The 18,411-nt window shown below is 42.1% G+C and overlaps 1 protein-coding gene across 1 annotated transcript in view; it reads left to right on the forward strand.

Annotated features, from left to right (window-relative positions):
• cdh23 (cadherin-related 23) overlaps window positions 1–18,330 on the forward strand; it is a 193,578-nt gene extending 175,248 nt beyond the window's left edge. The window contains exons 38-69 of the mRNA XM_076891868.1: window positions 922–1,143; window positions 1,228–1,347; window positions 1,489–1,669; window positions 2,052–2,185; window positions 2,472–2,681; window positions 2,950–3,057; window positions 5,167–5,269; window positions 5,794–5,919; window positions 6,002–6,205; window positions 6,390–6,848; window positions 6,965–7,081; window positions 7,168–7,392; window positions 8,357–8,526; window positions 8,948–9,085; window positions 9,591–9,710; window positions 10,074–10,251; window positions 10,457–10,668; window positions 11,122–11,316; window positions 11,400–11,513; window positions 11,632–11,761; window positions 12,037–12,300; window positions 12,382–12,543; window positions 13,107–13,363; window positions 13,440–13,537; window positions 13,676–13,796; window positions 13,892–13,971; window positions 14,095–14,135; window positions 14,277–14,337; window positions 15,313–15,442; window positions 15,605–15,724; window positions 16,034–16,144; window positions 16,533–18,330. Coding sequence (XP_076747983.1) covers window positions 922–1,143; window positions 1,228–1,347; window positions 1,489–1,669; window positions 2,052–2,185; window positions 2,472–2,681; window positions 2,950–3,057; window positions 5,167–5,269; window positions 5,794–5,919; window positions 6,002–6,205; window positions 6,390–6,848; window positions 6,965–7,081; window positions 7,168–7,392; window positions 8,357–8,526; window positions 8,948–9,085; window positions 9,591–9,710; window positions 10,074–10,251; window positions 10,457–10,668; window positions 11,122–11,316; window positions 11,400–11,513; window positions 11,632–11,761; window positions 12,037–12,300; window positions 12,382–12,543; window positions 13,107–13,363; window positions 13,440–13,537; window positions 13,676–13,796; window positions 13,892–13,971; window positions 14,095–14,135; window positions 14,277–14,337; window positions 15,313–15,442; window positions 15,605–15,724; window positions 16,034–16,144; window positions 16,533–16,874 — 5,253 coding nt within the window. The 3' untranslated portion in view covers window positions 16,875–18,330. The remainder of the gene's footprint in view (window positions 1–921; window positions 1,144–1,227; window positions 1,348–1,488; window positions 1,670–2,051; window positions 2,186–2,471; window positions 2,682–2,949; window positions 3,058–5,166; window positions 5,270–5,793; window positions 5,920–6,001; window positions 6,206–6,389; window positions 6,849–6,964; window positions 7,082–7,167; window positions 7,393–8,356; window positions 8,527–8,947; window positions 9,086–9,590; window positions 9,711–10,073; window positions 10,252–10,456; window positions 10,669–11,121; window positions 11,317–11,399; window positions 11,514–11,631; window positions 11,762–12,036; window positions 12,301–12,381; window positions 12,544–13,106; window positions 13,364–13,439; window positions 13,538–13,675; window positions 13,797–13,891; window positions 13,972–14,094; window positions 14,136–14,276; window positions 14,338–15,312; window positions 15,443–15,604; window positions 15,725–16,033; window positions 16,145–16,532) is intronic.
• The last annotated feature ends 81 nt before the right edge of the window (window positions 18,331–18,411 follow it).

Here is an 18,411-nt window from a genome sequence, read left to right on the forward strand (position 1 = left end):
TGTTTTGGAGTGGTAGAATATATTTCTGATAAATCTCAATAATGTTTATTGCGAATGCTCAGTATCCAGTTTGTAGCAAACTGGGATTTTGTTTGTTTCCAATCAGATTTTTTTCAGGCACAATTAAGACTGAGATGACCCCAGTGGCATCACGAGGACACAAAACATAAACGTGACAGTAAGAGAGCTCTTTTACAAGTAAATTGATCTTCCTGTGAAAAACGATCGCACTTCACCTTTGGGCCTTGAAAGTTTTACTGACGTCTTTTCTTTTTTTTGATTTTGCCAAAAACTATTTAGAGTAAACAAAGCTGTGGTGATATTCAGGTTATCACTTGGTGGGTTTTGTTTTTGGAGCATTATAAAATTCGAATGACGAATTTAACCCCCCCAGCCTGAAGGGCCAGGTTAGTCGCTCGTTCTTATTGCAGCACTGGTTGGGGAACTGGTGGAGCAGGAACTTGCATGACCTTTATCTCTTGCAGTGATACCTTTACTTCTGCTGATGTGTCAAGATCTGAACAACCAGAAATGAGTTGGAACAGGCTGGGCTTTATGGCTCACTTTCATGATTTTGCAGTTTTGGTTCTCACAAGATATTCTTTCAGCAAACAATGCACCTGTTTTTATTTATTTGTTTTATTATTCCTTCATATAAAGTGAATGCTGAATATCCAGTGTCACATGAGAGCATCACAAGTGTTTTGTTGTGTTGTTGACCTTTGCACGCCCAACTGATGATAACTCATTGTAGTTTCATTGTAATTGCAATACAAAAGAAGTATGAACTCATATTGAGACTCCCTTGCAGCCTCAGTTGCCACAAGTTAATCGTTTTTTTGTCATTCACATAAATAAAATCACTCTAAACAGAGCATGCAGCTGTGAATGCTTTTCTGTGTTTCTCTGTGTGTAATGCAGACCTCAACCACCATCTACGTTCGTATTGTGGATGAGAACGATAACGCCCCGGAGTTCCCCGAAGAGGAGTACGTCACAGTGCTGAGCGAGGGACCGGAGACAGTGGGTGCCACCATCGCTACGGTAACGGCCATTGACCCAGATGAGGGTTTGAACGGCACCTTGCGATATGCCATCGCTTCAGGCAACCTGATCCAGACTTTTAACATCAACAGCATCACGGTGAGACATAAGAGCAGTTATGCTGAAGCGTCACAAGCAGCAGCAGAAAAATGTTAACCTTCTGTTAATGCTGTGTTTATTTAGGGGAGAATTACCGCTGTGAAGGAGCTGGACTTTGAGATCAGCAACGGACATTATGCGCTGGTGGTCACAGCTACGGACCAGTGTCCAAAACCTGCTCTTCGCCTGACATCTAGCACAACAGTGATGACGAACACTCATATTTATATTTACAGAATAACACACACATAGAAATCCTCCCACATGCATTCTGCATTTTATCGAGGATCGCCTTCGTCTGTGTACCAGCTCTCATTTGACTCTCCCCTCCTGTCCCCTCTTTAGGTGTTGGTGAACGTCCTGGATATAAACGACGTGACACCCACTTTTCCCAGAGCCTACGAGGGACCTTTTGAAGTTACTGAAGGTCAGCCAGGGCCTCGGGTGTGGACGCTCCGAGCCAGGGATGAAGACTCCGGGCTCAACGGCAAAGTGGAGTACAGCATCACCGGTGGAGATTTCCAAAGTTCGTATCAGACTGATTTGCTGTGGTGACGGTAAACTGTTATGAAATCCCTCAAAACGTCTCTGAACATCCTGAGAACATTACAGTTATTGTGAAGGGCACCGTCTCGTAACACTTCCTGGAAACATGTCCAAAATGTCCTTGCAACATTGTAACCTGACTATTAAGTAACCAAATTTTATAGTCGTATAAAAGGGACGTGCAGCATTTTCACAACCGAGGCAGGGCGTTTCAGGGACATCCCCAGCGTCCTGTGAAGGTCTGGGACATTTTTCACCTTTAGTGAAGTAGAGAACCTTTAGATAACGTCACATAAGAAGCCTAGGAACACCCCCTTCTACACTGATATGCATCTCCACTCTCTTATATGTTTTTCTGTCAGACGAGTTCATGGTTTCCCCAGTGGAGGGTGAGCTTCGAGTGAGAAAGGATGTAGAGCTCGACAGAGAGACCACTGCCTTCTATAACATCACTGTCACAGCCCGAGATCTGGGAACCCCATCTCGCAACAGCTCGGTGGGCCACGCTTTCACACATAAGCACCCACACACTCTGCCATGTCTGTTACTGTGTGTTAAATGTGGCTTAGTTCTATTATTTGCTTACTATACACATTAACCACATGTAGGATACTATATATCACCTCAATGACTGCTGTAGTTTTTTTAATCTCTTTATGTCACATAACCCACAATATAAAAAAATCATAATAAAGTCTTGTTTTTATGGGTTTATTAATAGCTGTTCAACCAGCTTGAACTGAATGCCTTTATTTTTAAAGGTGGCTCTTATGTTTTTTCAGGTGCTGGTGGGGGTTTATGTTCTTGATATCAATGATAACGACCCGGTCCTCCTTAACCTGCCTTACAACACAAGTGTAAGTGAAGGCGCGTCAGTACACACGTCTGTGGCCAGAGTCCGGGCGCAAGATGCAGACAGCGGACGCAACGCACTGCTCACTTATAACATCACTGCTGGCAACCAGGATGGAGCCTTCTACATCAATGACACAGTGAGAGAACTGGGTGGTGGGGTTTAGGCTGAAAAAGGTGGAGCAGGTGGTGGAAGATAAAGAAGCATCCAAGAGCTTCTAGATTTAGTCCCAGATCAGTTTATCAGTTTAGTTTAACCTATGGAAGTGTTTAGGCTCCCTTTAATCTGCAGTCCAGCTAAATACATTAGCTGTGTATAGACTATAAATAAAAAGCTTATGTGACAGGATATGAATTTGTCTTTTTTTTTTAGATAAGGGTGAAATATGTCTCTTGTTTGTATCACAGACTGGTGTCGTCCAGGTCAACAGACCACTAGACAGAGAGCGAGTAGCTGAATACACACTCACCATCACCGTCAAAGACAACCCCGAGAATCCCCGCATCGCTCGTAGGGTAAGCTCACTCTCCTGTGTGCATTTGTTGCAAGTGTTTGCATGCTATCACCCTGACAGTTTCACAGAGAGACCAATGAACCCATCTGCCTGCAAATAAAATAGTGTGTCTTTGCAGCTTATCTCGGGAATTTAACTGCAAGCATGGTTTTTAGGTTATGCACAAATAGTTGTTTCACGAAAGCACTTGCCATAATGTGAATGAAATGTAAATGAGCCCTTCAAACTCTGGGTGATTGCTTTAGTTTGAACGATGAACAAGGCACAAATGGGTAATATAGCCCTAAATCACAACAACAGTGACCTCAAGTTGATTTATATTGTACAATAACAGATGCCCACCATAACAGAGAGAAAACCCAACAATCAGACACGCCTACGAGCAAGCATTTGATGACAGTGGAAAGGAGAAACTCTTTTAACAGGAAAACTGCAACAGAACCAGGCTCTGGGAGGGGCGGCCAGCTTCTGCGTTGTGTTGGTGGTGAGTTCTGACTCACATGGACAAGCCAAATGCCTTCTGGAGAATAGATTTTATGGCCAGACGAGACATCATCAACTTCACCTGAAATCAGCAGCTTGATGTTTGAAACTTGACACAGCTGGGTGCTACAACAGGAAAATGATCCAAACACACATCAAAACTGGTTTTCCAGTGGATAAAGCAGTAAACGTTAGGCTTTTTGATTGGTGTTCCTAAAGCCCCAACCTTAACCCCATGCTTAAAACTAGCATGTGCCAGGAAACCAACTAAAGTATATGAATTCTACCAAATCTACCAAGGAGAATGGTCAAATATCCAGCCTAAGTTATGCAAAAGCTTGTTAATGTCTACCAAAAGCATGTATGCATGCTGTACTGGAAAAAGAAAACTTCGAAGTTTTAAAAGTTTAAAAGCCCATGTTTATCACAAGGTGACCTGGAGGCCAGCTTGAGGGAAAGGACCCAAAAGCAGACTCAGTAAGCTCAGCGATGAATTTACACTTGATTTATTCAGTGATATCAAAGCCATTTACAAACACCAAAACCCACAACAAGCCCACAAGATATTAAACAACTATTTACATGAATATGTACAATATGGGGAAGATGTGCGGAGCGTCAGTGAGGTGGAGGGGAGACTTCTTAGGGAAACTCAGGAGCGGAAGACGGGCACAGATGACTGGTTTAACCAGAACAGGATTACAGTCTCCTCCAGGGCACAGGGAGAACAGAGACAATGAGGCAAAGTGAGGCAGGAAATCTGAGGAGTGATTCAGTAGGTGTGGCTGCTTACTTGGATCAGAGCGGTTTTCCAATTGGGAGGCGTCGTCGTGAACCCAAGTGAATGGTTTTGTGGCAGGGAATCCAGAGCTTCAGTGGGCAGGGTGGAGGCAGTGATAGTGGAGGAAATCCACTGAGGGAGGTGAAGGAGATTGCCTGACTCCGCCTCAAGGTGGACCCAGGAAGAACACCGCCAGCCCCGACACACCCGCCACTCAGTTGTATGGTGACAAATTTACCATGACATTCATGCCCATGATGACTGTATATAAACCTTTGATCACAACTATAAAAGTTATATAATGTAACAAGTGCAAAGTGCAAACGGTGGATTCATGTAAGAAAAATAGAAAAACTTTCAATCTAAGGTTTTCTATGCCCATTTTGCTCTACTAGGTACAGTGATACGTGAGTTCAAATGAAGTTCATCTTTGAAAGTTACATAATTTTGATACTTTAAGAGTTATAAGACACTTCTGTTTATACCTATGTCCCACCTGTTTTTTGATACTTTACTTCCTGCATCGTGTTCATATGTGGTCTTTTTACTTAAAGCGAGAGTAACATAGTTCATCAAACTGCAGTTGTGAGGTTTTCTTTAAACGCACCATGCATCTGTGGGAAAAGGTGTGAAACTGTTCTTCTTGCCTGCAGAGATGTGAACCGCTAAGAGTCTGAATGCAGTCCACTAGTGCATGCAACAAAGTAGTGCAAAATCTGTCTGATCTGACGTCTGATATCTCTATATTAGTTTGCAGGTTGACTGACCTATATTTGTCTCTTGCTTGCTGTGTCACACAGTCTTCTAAGCATTTTCTTTCCATGAATCTTTTGTCCCACACACCAGGATTCAGACTTCTTGGTTATCACCATTTTGGATGAGAATGACAATAGGCCTGTGTTTACCAGGAGCAGCTACAGGGCTGAAATCACAGAAAACTCTGCTGCAGGTAGCATCCGTGTGTGTGTGGGTGTGTGTGTGTGTGTCTACCTTTGCAACCTATAACTGCATGGCAGAGCAACATGGTCTGTAGCACTGTCTAACCCACTTCCTGAATCTGTTTACACACAGTTCGTGTTCAGCAAAGGCTTTTTTTTTCACTTTGTCGAGTGATTTACAAATAGCCTTGTATTATAAATACACTTCAGATACACAAAATACATTTGTTCAAAACACAAATAACAAACACGTGACCTGGGGACAGTACAGAAGACTTCTTCCAAAAGTCCTTTACCTTGTAAGGACTGATGATCAATGTTATTTTTGAAATATTGTGAGACTAAAGTCAGCATAAGTGACAGGCCTAAATCTATCCCCAAACAAGGACTACTTTTTAAAGAAGAAGAGCAAAGAATTTTACGTGAATAATTTTCAGTGTGTAATAATTAAGATGACTTTTCTTTTTACCACATATTGATTTAAATTGGGAGGACAGCTTTTTCCTCATTCCTGACATCTTAGTCTGTCTTGTAGGAACCACTGTAACAGTTTTAAATGGACCAGTTCTAGCTGAGGATAAAGACATTGGACGTAATGCTGTGGTGAAGTACCGCCTGCTGGGACCCAGGGTGGACCTCTTCACCGTAGATGCTGATACTGGTAACATTGTGACTCTCCAGTAACAAGAAAGAAGATTTCTTTTTTTAAAAAGTGTGATGGTAAAGTCTGTATCTCCCTCCAGGTGTGATACTTGTGCGCCAGGGAGCAAAGTTGGACCGAGAGGCATTTCAGGAGCCTCGTGTAGAGCTGTTTCTGGTTGCGGAGGACATAGGAGGTTTAAACAACAGCGTACCTCTCACAGTTACCATCCTGGATCAAAATGACAACCCTCCTGTCTTTAGCCCGTCCAGTTTCAGCGTTCGACTTCCTGAAAACAGCCCGACTGGTGTGTGCATTGCTTTGTTTCTATGATCTGGGTCAGTGAGTGGGATGGGAGGAGGGACTTTGAAACAAAAGTATTACCCCTCCACTGTATGAGGTTTAGGGGCTTTTTGTCTTCGGTGTAGTGATACTTGATCACAATGTGTGTGTGTATATTTGCTCTCCAGTCATTACTTTGTCTCTTCCAGGTGTTGTGGTGACTCAACTGTCTGCCACCGATGCTGACTCTGGCTCTAACGGATGGCTGACGTATCGGTTGGAAAGTGGCGCAGAGGACCGCTTTGTGGTCGAAGCGCTGTCTGGCGCTGTCTTAGTGGGCAACACCACGCTTGACAGAGAGGAGCGCGGATCATACCGTCTTGTCATCATAGCAACTGACCGCGGCACACCCCCTTTGTCTGGCACGGCCACCCTGACTGTTATCCTGGATGATGTCAACGACTCACGGCCACGTTTTATACAGCCTGTAACCGTGATAAACGTCAATGAGTCCACTCCGCCCGGTGTGGTGGTAGCCACGCTGACTGCCGAGGACCCTGATCTGCATCCGCGGTTGGAGTATTACATTATTTCCGTGGAGGCAAAGGATGATGGGAACAACCCAGTGGATGGGCTCCAGGAGTCCTTTGGGATTGATCTACACACAGGTGAGACATATATTTCTACCGCGTTGTATGTTTAGATCTAAAAAGCTTTACTTTGAGTAATGATGATGGATACCGGCTATATCAGGTCTTTTGTGTGTCTTTATATGGACTTTCAGGCGCGGTATTTGTACGCAACCCTCTCAACAGAGAGCTGGTAGCTACATTTGAGATCATTGTGTCTGTACATGACAATGCCAGCGATGTTATTGACAGGTCAGGCAGTGTTCCCAATGGTAAGTGACTCTTTAACCTTCAGTTTATTATAAGTGACTTCCTAAGTAGTTTCCACTTATCTCTCATATCATGATCTCCTCTACAGCAAGATTAACCATCAACGTGTTGGATGTAAATGACAATGCTCCTCGTTTCCGGCCTTTTGGAGTGACTAACTTCACAGAGAAGATTTTAGAAGGAGCTCAGCCAGGCACAACGCTGTTGTCAGTGTCAGCTGTAGATCCAGACAAGGGTCCCAATGGCCAGATCATCTACCAACTGCTTCACTTGCCTCGAGGGGGATACGTTAGACTGGAGGACCCTTCAGTTGGTGGGCTGTCGTTGGCTGCATGCTGTCAACAAACGCAGCATGCACCAGTTTTAGATTTGCTTTCATTTAAGATGCTGTTACTTGGAACATCAAATAAAACAGAATGCAATGATTTGCTAATCTTATTTTATTCACAGTATACAACAAAAACACATGTTTGAACTGAAATATTTTTTATATTTAATGAAAAATATTAGCTCATTTTGAATTTGACATGTCTCAAAGAACTTGGGGTGGTGCCACATTTTGAAACATTTTGCAACTAATGAAGTAAACTGAGAGTAAACTCAGAAGTAAAGAGGGCAGAGGCAAAAAAAACTGCATCTGTAAAAGGATTTCAGAATAATATTCCTTAATTTAAAATTGCAAACACTTTGAATGTCTCATAAGCTACAGAACAAAATAAGAAACTATTTCTCTTAAACTGGTACATTTTCTCAGTTTAAATAAGTTTTCTATAATAATAATGGATTGGATTGATATAGCGCTTTTCAAGGCACCCAAAGCGCTTTACAATACCACTATTCATTCACTCTCACATTCATACACTGGTGGAGGCAGCTACAGTTGTAGCCACAGCTGCCCTGGGGCAGACTGACAGAAGCGAGGCTGCCATATCGCGCCATCGGCCCCTCTGGCCAACACCAGTAGGCAAGTAGGATAAAGTGTCTTGCCCAGGGACACAACGACCAGGACAGAGAGCCCAGGGATCGAACCGGCGACCTTCCGGTTACAGATGCGATTCCCAACCGCCTGAGCCATGTTCTGTTCTGTGAAAATATGGGTTTATGAGATTTACAAGCTACTATTTACTAGCTTTATTTTTTTATTTGACTTGTTTTTATTGTAATTGTGTTTATATTATACTTTTCCGTACTTGTTGTCATGCAAATTTAAAATCTAAACACAGGCTATAGTATATGAATGTTGACCGTGACTATCATTGTGATACCATTTTTTCTAGGTAAGATCGTAGCCAACCAGACGGTGGATTTTGAGCAGGTTCAATGGCTGAATTTTACAATTCGTGCTCAGGACCACGGCACTCCTCCCAAGATTGCTGAGCTGCCAGTTTATCTGCGTATTGTAGATGTCAACGACAACAACCCTGTCTTTGTACAACCGTCATATCAGGTATTAAAGAGGACGTTAAGAAACACGAACACAATTGAAGCAAATTTGTGTAGGACTGTTGCTTAAAATGTTTCTATATTCTCTGTGATCACTGCTTAAACTTGATATTTGTGGAGATTTTAAGAGCCTACCGCAGGAGAAGTACAAGCCTCAGGATGCCAGTGTTATTAGTGTCATTAGTTACATCTATGTCTAAATTAAATAAAGTACCAGCGCACGTGAGCCCGAAAAGGACAAAACACAGCAAACCGAGAAATAACAAAGTCATTAAATTATGAATAAGAGCACACAAAATCCATGAAATTAATTCACCACAGTAAACTGCCACCAGTGTATTAACTGTAAAAATGAGCTTGCTTTGCAATGTCATCAAGCATTGTACTGCATGAGTGTTTTTTTGTTCTTTTTTTCTTGTTTGTAGGAGCCTGTGTTTGAGAATGTAGACTTAGGCACCACCATAGTTCGCGTCCGTGCTACAGATGCTGATTCTGGCCTCTTTGCAGTGATTGAGTACAGCCTGGTAGATGGAGAGGGCAAGTTTGGAATCAGACCATCTACTGTAAGTGAACTCATACACCAGCAAAATCTGATCTAGTGTAAATAAAATTGCTTTATTTTTGTTTCTGCAATTAGAGTTTTGTTTTAGCATTTCCTAGAAAATCCAAAATGACAAAGCTTTGCTTAAAGTGTAACAAAAACATCTCAGAGTAGTTACAGTAAATGTAACATTCCACTGTGTGAGATTTTAGTGGAAAGGTTAAAGCGAAGCAATCCATAACCTTTGAACAGCAGGTTCCACTGAAAATGTGGAATTTCTGTCCTCTGGGGAAAAAAATAAACATTTATTGAGTAGTGAGGAGTGTTTTACTGTGTTATCTCTCCTGGCAGGACTGAGGAGCATACTACCAGGAAACACAAGTTTATGCAAAAGGATCTAAAAATATCTACAGTACATATTTGACCGTATTTGACTTCTGTTCTGTCATAAACACAGAGTCAACTATATGTTCTCCCAGTCAACACTTTTACTTCTTCCCCTCATCATTCTTTCTCTTCTGCGTTAGGGAGAGATCTACATCCTGTCCCCTCTAGACAGAGAGACAAAGGATCACTACACTTTAACAGCTGTCGCCCGAGACAATCCCGGCGACAGTCCAAACAAGAGACGAGAGAACTCTGTCCAGGTAGAAATCGTAGTTCGTGATGGCAAAAATATTTGGTTTACACATAAACAATATTGTAAATATGTCTTTAGTATTTGGGTGATTCATTGAACCCTTATGGAAATGAGAAATAGGCCAATTTTACAAGTTGTGTTGTCAAAGTCAAAAAATAGCAAATCATGCAAACACTTGATCAAATACTTATTAAGGGTGTCGACCAGGAGAATCTATGAATTTGAAGCCAATGCTTATCTTATAATATATATATAATTTTTATAATTTGAACTATTGTTTTAACTGCGTGCTGAGCTAAACTCTGCAGATCTTAAAGCCCAAGCTAATACTATCCCTAATATCCTTTTGCATTATAATGTGTCAAATCAGGTCCTGGTGACTGTTCTCGATATCAACGACTTTCGGCCGCGCTTCTCAGAGCGAGTGTACAACACCAGTGTGTTTGAGAATGAGCCCAGTGGTACTTCCGTGATAACAATAAAGGCTACTGACCTGGATGAAGGCGAGAATGGTGCAGTACTCTACAACATGTTAGGACCCCATTCAGGTATGAAAACGCAAGATGCAATAAAATCCTCAATAGGGTCACATGACTAAATCTTTTCAATGAACTATGCTTTGAATTAAAAGTTACTACCTTAGGTACAGCTTGAATTCTTCCAATAAATATCCACACTTTACTTTTTAATCACTTGTATAATTGGTGGAAAGAGAATAGTATCACAACTTTGTCTTCTCTTGCGCTTTTTCAGATGCGTTCTCCCTGGATCCAAACACAGGACTGGTGCGATCTCGACGTCTGCTTCAGTCGTCAGAACGTTTCAACCTGACTGTGGTGGCTACAGACCAGGGGCGTCCCCCCCTATGGGGCACAGCGGACCTGATCATCATAGTCATAGATGTCAATGACAACAGACCTGTGTTTGTTAGGCCTGCCAATGGAACTATCATCCATATCTTAGAGGTACCATCTGCATTCACAGCCTTCTTTAAGTCATCGTTGTCAGCATGTGCTTTTGCCGTACGCTTCTGTTGTGCAAGGATATATATGTCCTGATTTCTTTACTCTAGTGCTACTATAATGCTCAAAAGAAATGAGTCACTGGTTTTACTGTGAAGAGTTGAACTTATACTTTTACTTCCTTTTTAATACACTGCTAATAAAATGTATTTCATGTGGATTAGTCATATTTGTCTGACACTCCATCAGTATCATAAATGGCTCTAATAAAATAACCCTTATTGTGGTTTGGTTGTGGTCTTTCAAGAGTTGTTTATCTTCCAACTGAGAGACATCATACCATATCACAATATAGAAACCTCTCATAAACCACAGATTTCTTGCATTTGAGTAATATAGATAGGTTATTTAGTTCAAGTCACACAAACACTCACTGCCCTTCTTTGCTCTGTACAGGAACAACGTCCAGAACTGGTGGTGTATGAAGTGCATGCTACAGATGCTGATGAGGGGCTCAATGGAGAAGTGCGCTATGCCTTCCTGCAGACGGGAGCCGGTAACAGAGACTGGGAAAACTTTCACATTGATGCCGTGACTGGAGTCATTACTACTACTGCAAAGCTTGACCGAGAGAAGCAGGCCTTGCTTAGCGTGAGTCACCAGAGTTTGTTTGTGTTTTCAGTTGGTGTAATTGTAGGTATGTGACGCTAACCCTGTGCAAACTGTTCTCTCAGCTTATTATTGTGGCCCGTGACATGGGCCAGCCAGTGCCTTATGAGACCACACAGCCTCTGCAGGTGGCGCTGTCGGACATCGACGACAATGAGCCTGTCTTCCTCAAACCGCCTGTGAGCACACAGATCTAGGAATACATCATAAATGTGGTCATCTGTACATAAGAGATTGTGTTCATGTGTTTTTATGTAATATTTTCCCATGGTCTGTGTGTGTGTGTGCACTTCCCAGCGTGGTGGCTTGCCTTACCAGAAGCTGACAGTGCCTGAGCACTCCCCTCCAGGAACCACTGTGGACAACATAACCAGAGCTGTGGACGCCGATGAGGGCTCCAATGCAATCGTCTACTACTTTATTGCAGGTCACTCGGTGCTTTACACACAGTAGCATGTTTTTGCTGTTAATTGTGATTTTTTTTCTCAGTCACTTCAATAACTGATGTAGCCAAAGTCTTGAATTTAGGAAGATTATAAACAAGTTTTTCTCAACTTATTGTATCTCTATTGTGTGGCCATATGAAAGTCCTTGTACTTCAAAAGCTTGAGAATAATGAAGACATTTGTATGGATCTAGCTGTCTTTGTTCGCTCTTTGAAGCTTCAGTGTTTAATGTGGCCAAATGTGTCTCTTCCTGAAGGAGGAAACAGCGACGGAAACTTTGGCTTGAGTCTAGATGGAGAGTTAAAAGTGCTCAAAGATCTGGACCGAGAGGAGATCCCAGTCTACTCCATCATAATCAAGGCTTCCAGCAACAAGAGCTGGACTCCCCCCAGGGGTCAGAGGTCATTACGGGCTAAAGCTCTGGATCCGGCTCAAGACCCCAGTCTGCTGGATGTCCGGATTGAACTGGAAGACATCAATGACCAGACACCACGCTTCATGAAGACAGAGTACACTGCAGGTAACCTGCTTTCCTGCATAAATCTGTATGATGGACTATGTGATGCCGACATTTACTTTATACATTTCTTTCTTGTTTTAGGAGTTGCAGCAAACGCCAAAGTGGGCTCAGAGCTTATCAAGTTGGTGGCTATAGATAATGATATAGGCAACAACAGCGTGGTCCAGTACCACATTGTTACGATCCGCTACTTCCACTCACAGAGCAACGGCAGTGAGGATGTTGGCAATATGTTCATCATCGGTGCGTTTCTATAATGCATTGCTGTAATGCAAATCCTCTGAAGGGAGAACCAAAATGCATTGTATTTTAATCTTGGGTACATTTTGACCTGTGAGAAAAAAGAAATTTAAGAAACTTGCACAACAAGTATTTCTGAATTCTAGAGGGCAAAAACACTGTGTAGCAATGGCGAGAGATTTAAAGTAAATGCAGATGTCAAATATCTCATAATAAAAACTTGATGAAAAACTGTTCACATATTGTTTTAAAAGATAAGGACGACTCTGTCACAAATGAGTAAGTTCAGACTTTGAACTCGTTTGCAAACAAATTATAGGAATTGAAATGGCTTCAATAAAACCGAGTTAACAAATAGTAACAGCGTTCTCACACATGAACATTTTGCTTCCCGTAACCATTTTCCCACGCAGACGCAGAGAAAGTTACTTAAACCACCGCCTATTTTCAGATCTTTTCTGCATGGTTTCAGTTGTACTGGTGTACATACAGTGACAAAAGTCTTTTTGCTCCCGAGTGAAGCAAATTTCTTACACAGAAACAATGCTGTCCCTTGATTTCCCCAGGTTTGACAGATGGCATCATCCGCACTTACGATCTCTTCACAGCCTTTAATCCCGGCTACTTTCAGCTTGAGATTTTGGCATGTGATTTTGCTGGACACAGCACAACAACTAATGTGAATATCTATATTCTCCGGGATGACCAGAGGGTCAAGATAGTCTTCAATGAGATTCCCGATTTTGTTCGTGCAAACCAGGAAGATTTCATCAACCTGCTCTCCAACATCACCGGTGCTATTGTCAATTTAGATGACATACAGGTTAGGCTTTCTTAGAGAAATGCTTTGATTTGTTTGCAGTGTGTAGATATCTGACATCTTTGACCCTTTTTTTCAGTTTCATGTGGACAAGAAGGGCAGAGTGAGCTATGTTCAGACTGATATGCTCATCCACGTTGTCAACAATCAGACCAACACCATCCTAGACGTTGAAAGGTCGTGTATGCACTAGCGCTCCAAAGCAGCGTGGTTGCACTTTGATTCACATACACTAGGAATAATAAGGCCAGTGCAATAAGGCCTTTTTTATATAAGGACTACACATTCTGAACCGATTTTTTTAATACTTTCCAGGGTTATTCAGATGATCGATGAAAACAAAGAGCAGCTGAGAAACCTGTTCAGAAAATACAATGTTGTGGATGTCCAGCCAGCTGTTGGGGACAAACTGCCAGACGACATCTCTACTCTGCAGGTGTGCAAAGCTGCCAACTCTGGAAGTCTCCAGCCTGCTGCAGATGTTATTTGGTTTTGGTGCTTTTAAGGTGTCTTTCTTTTTCTCTTTCACAGCTGGTCATCATTATCTTGGCTGTGCTGCTGTGCTTTGCGGGGATTTTGTTTGTCACAATGAATTGGCATTATCGCAGAGTGTAAGAATTTTGTATTAAGGCACATTTGTTTACATTGTTTGAAACTCGCTCAGTCACGCTACCAGTCTGAGCAGCTGATCAACATGTTTATGATCTCATAATGTGTCTTTTTGTTTGACGCAGACATGAGAGGAAGTTGAAAGCAATTGTCGCAGGATCAACAGGTGAGAAGCAGCTCGACTGATGGGACGGTCCCTTTATCTGTTGATCAGGAAATGACTTTGCTATCTGCTGATGTACAGTACAAAATATCAGTTAACTCAAAGCTGTTTTTCCATTACATTGAACTTTCCTCTACCTCACAGGAAACCAGGGACTAATGGATATCCTGGACATGCCCAACACTAACAAGTACTCCTTTGAGGGGTAAGATAATAGCTTTATTTTTACATTTTACTGGCTAACATTATTTACAAGAAGTTCTCACTTACAACAAAGTTCTCACTTGATTTTTGTTGTTTGACAACTTCTGTTTTTTCAGGCATGCCTCTCCTTGACTTAGAAAACAATAAACAAATAAATGCTTAATAAGTGTATTTATTAATAATATAACAGAGGAGGTTAACAGACACTGCAACAAAGGACAGAAGAAGAGCAGGGCACAGGAGAGAGACAAGACACTTGACAATAATGAAAGACAGTGATACAGGAGGGGAAGTAAAACTAAACACTAGACACCACTAGATTTTATCAAAATAAAACAGGAAGTAAGCGCCATAACTAAACGTTTTAACTTAATCTTAAGCTACAAGAGGGAACAAATTAAAAGGACTAAATTATAACAAGAATTAAATGCTCCAAAATGCTCAAGAAAATAAAAAGACCAGTATACAAAACTAGTGAACAACCTAAAAAGTTGAAAGTTAAAAATCATCGTCCTGCAACCCCAAGAAATATTATTGGAATTTAATTCCCCACAAAACCCTAAAGTGTTGTTTTAACGTGTGACAGCAAGACTAACATGTTAATTAGTAAGTGTTAAGTGTAAGTAAGTGTTATCTCTGCATAGCTCCGGGCTAGCTGTTTCCAGTGTCATTATATCAAACTAAGCTAACTGCACATTAGCTTTATAATTAGCTTACAGACAAAATAGTTGTAAAAATCATAGTTAACTGCATTGTCATGACTATTTGAGCTGTTTTCACCATAATTAGGTATCCTCAGCATTTCTATAGCACAACAAATTATGAGAAAAGAGACACATAATCCAATCATTTCTTTCCTTTCTCCATAGATCAGGAAGTTCATTTGAATTAACCATTTTCTTGAAGCTTATTTTGATGCCTTCAAAGGCAAGGTCCTTTGTATAACCTCTCACTGATGGATTTAATGCTTCTGCAGGGCCAATCCAGTGTGGCTGGACCCATTCTGTCGCAACCTTGAGTTGGCTGCTCAGGCTGACCATGAGGATGACCTGCCTGAGAACCTGAGTGAGATAACTGACCTGTGGAACAGCCCCGCACGCACTCACGTCAGTACCAACATCCATTTGTATTTCTCAATAACACCCCAAGTATATTAATAGATACAATTTTGCTATGTGTTTTAATACTCAAGAGATGTAGAATATGGGAGTTTGTATCGTTTACCATGAAATACTCTACCATAACGTTTTCATCATTTGTTCTCACAGGGCACATTTGGTCGAGAGCCTCAAGCGAAACCTGAGGATGATTGTTACTTGAGGGCAGCAATTCAGGAGTACGACAACATTGCTAAACTGGGCCATATCATGAGAGAGGGCCCTATCAAGGTGAGACCAGGAGTAATGCACTCACACATGCGCATACTTTCTTTTTTATTTTTGCTCCATCCATCTCATAATTGTCGGGACAGTTTCTTTTCCCAGAACTCAAGCCTTCCCCTATTTTTAAGAAGTGGAGGAGGTCCTGAGTATAAAATATAGAGGCAGACCCTGAGGACTCTATTATAGGCTTTTAACGTACCTTCAGGGATAGGCCTTCCTGCTCTGGATTCTTATTTATCTGTCCTGTGACAGCGCGGGTGTGCAAAGGTGGATGGTGTTACATACTATGTTTGATCATGACTGCCATCCTGTCAGGGTTCCCTGCTCAAGGTGGTCCTGGACGACTACCTGAGACTGAAAAAGCTCTTTGCAGCACGGCTTGTCACAGCATCCACAACCGAAGGAGACATCTCATCTGTCACTGAGGTGGGCTACAAAAAACGGACGAGCTCTCTGCACCTGCTGAAGGTGTTGCTGTCTGCTGGAGAATGATCTTCTGTTTCTCTCAGTTCCCTTTCTGACAGCTTGTCTGAGTACTCTGACATGATTCCTTCCTGCTGGTTCTCCTTTCTCGTGTACTGTGAACCAGACTTCAGGTCAAACAGAGTTTAAGCTTAAAATTTGCTGATTATTTGTTTCAAGTGTTTTTCTTCCAGTGACCTACTAATTTCACTTCTGTTTCATTCCACTGATTTACTCCTTTCTAGCACCTTGTCAAAGCTATTTCTTTGTCAACCTAATGCATTTTAATCCCAGCATTAATAGCTAGCAGCTTCATTCACTCTCCCTCTCCTCTCCTGTCCTCCTTTAACAGCTGATCCAGAGCGATTTGGATGACGAGGACGATGAGCATCTGGGTATGGGTGGAGGTCGGGGCACTCTCCGTTTCAAGCACAAGCTTCCTGTGGAGTTGAAAGGGTCTGAGGGTGTGCACGTGGTCCACGGCAGCACAGGCACGCTCCTCACGTCTGACCTCAACAGCCTGCCTGAGGACGACCAGCGGGCCCTGGCACGTTCTCTGGAGGCACTAAATTCTGATGGGGTGCTGTACTCTGAGCGCAACGCCCGTACAGAGTCTGCAAAGTCCACCCCGATGCACCGCCACAAGGATGGGGACACCCTGTCTGAGAGTCCGCTGGAGATCACAGAGTTATGACTAGCCGAGGCCTCGCTGGTCTGAGAGCAAACCACGACTCGTGTGTGTGTGTGTGTGTGTGTCCTTGTGCCTTCACACCGCCACCCTGATAAGTTTGGGAAGGACTGGAGGAGCAGTGTGTGTAGTCTAGGGAACATCATCATCGAACGTCAGTGCATCATTGAGACATCCCGATAAAGGACGAACGCAGCACTGGGTCAGCGTCGGTGGATCTTGCATTGGAAACGGTCCCATGTTGGATTTTGTCAAGAGATGGTTTATTTAAAAAGAAAACATATTAATAAAGGAAAGTGACAAGCTTGACACTTTCCTTCAGCGAGACAGAAAAAAAAACTGGTTTCATCAACTTTTATTTGAAGAGCTGAGTGGAAAAGAGGGACTAAGCCTCCCTGTGGGAGAAGCTTGTTGAACCACGACCTTAAAATCGTCAGAAGGTGCCTCATTCTCACTAAACTTTTTGAAGGCATGCCTGGACTGCAGACACTCACACAAACGCACACACACACACTCAAAATAAATAAATAGAATAAAAATGATGCTACACACACTCAGACCAGCGGATGGCCGTCAATGGGAGACTGAGACAATAACAATTCCTTATCACGCTGATATTTTTCCTTATTGAAAGATGCCTATGTCTGTGTTGAATGAGATATTAGATGTTGTTGTTGGGACTTTATTGATGAACACTTTATGGATACAGGGGAACCTCTGTATTTTCCCAGTGATGCTCACGGAGTGGCGTTTTCGCCTCACACAAAGGGATGAGGAGGCCTGAGCTCTTTTTGATCGTCTGAAGAGCAGCAGAGAACATTCAGACTCTAGTCCAGCTCACTTTTAAGAGCATAACTGTGTCAGTCACAGTTAAAGCAAGAACCTGCATAAGAAGAGGAAGACTTCTTAAATGATGAACATGGTGGATGAAGGATGACTGTTATCTGGTACTGGGGTTACAGGGAGTAAATAAATCTTTGATATTAAGGGCAGTTAGAGAAAGCCTTGATAAAGACTTATAAATGGGGGAAACTATGAATTATCCCATTTTCTAGACATAAAGAAGGCATTGTGCCCAGAGACTTTACACTGCCACCTGAGGGAGTAAAAGTCATGCTCCAATGAGCAATGTTTGCTTTATTTTTTTATTTTCTAGAATATGTGACGGAATTAAAAGATATTTTTGAAGAAAAAAAAATATGCTGGCTTACCAAAATCGGTAGGGAACAACTTTGGATGTTTGAGTATGTGTATTTTGTGCTATGGTGACATGTCGTTCTGTTTTCCTTTGCAGGACAACTAATGCTGTTTCTGATGAGTGGTGTGTTTTAAAAAATAATGATTTTTTATATTCCCATTTTGTAAGTTTTTATTTCTTTGTCATTTTTGTCACCAGCCCTGAGATCTGTGTTGGGAAATGTTGTGGGATGGTCTGTGGTAATAAAAAGACTTATGCAATGGCCTCTGACCTCAATAGATGTTGCCATATGTCTGGTGTCTGATGCAGCAGAACGAGCTCAGGCAGGAACAAAAAGCTTGGGAA

Source organism: Maylandia zebra, linkage group LG13, assembly GCF_041146795.1.
Source record: "Maylandia zebra isolate NMK-2024a linkage group LG13, Mzebra_GT3a, whole genome shotgun sequence".
NCBI classification, from domain to species: domain Eukaryota; kingdom Metazoa; phylum Chordata; class Actinopteri; order Cichliformes; family Cichlidae; genus Maylandia; species Maylandia zebra.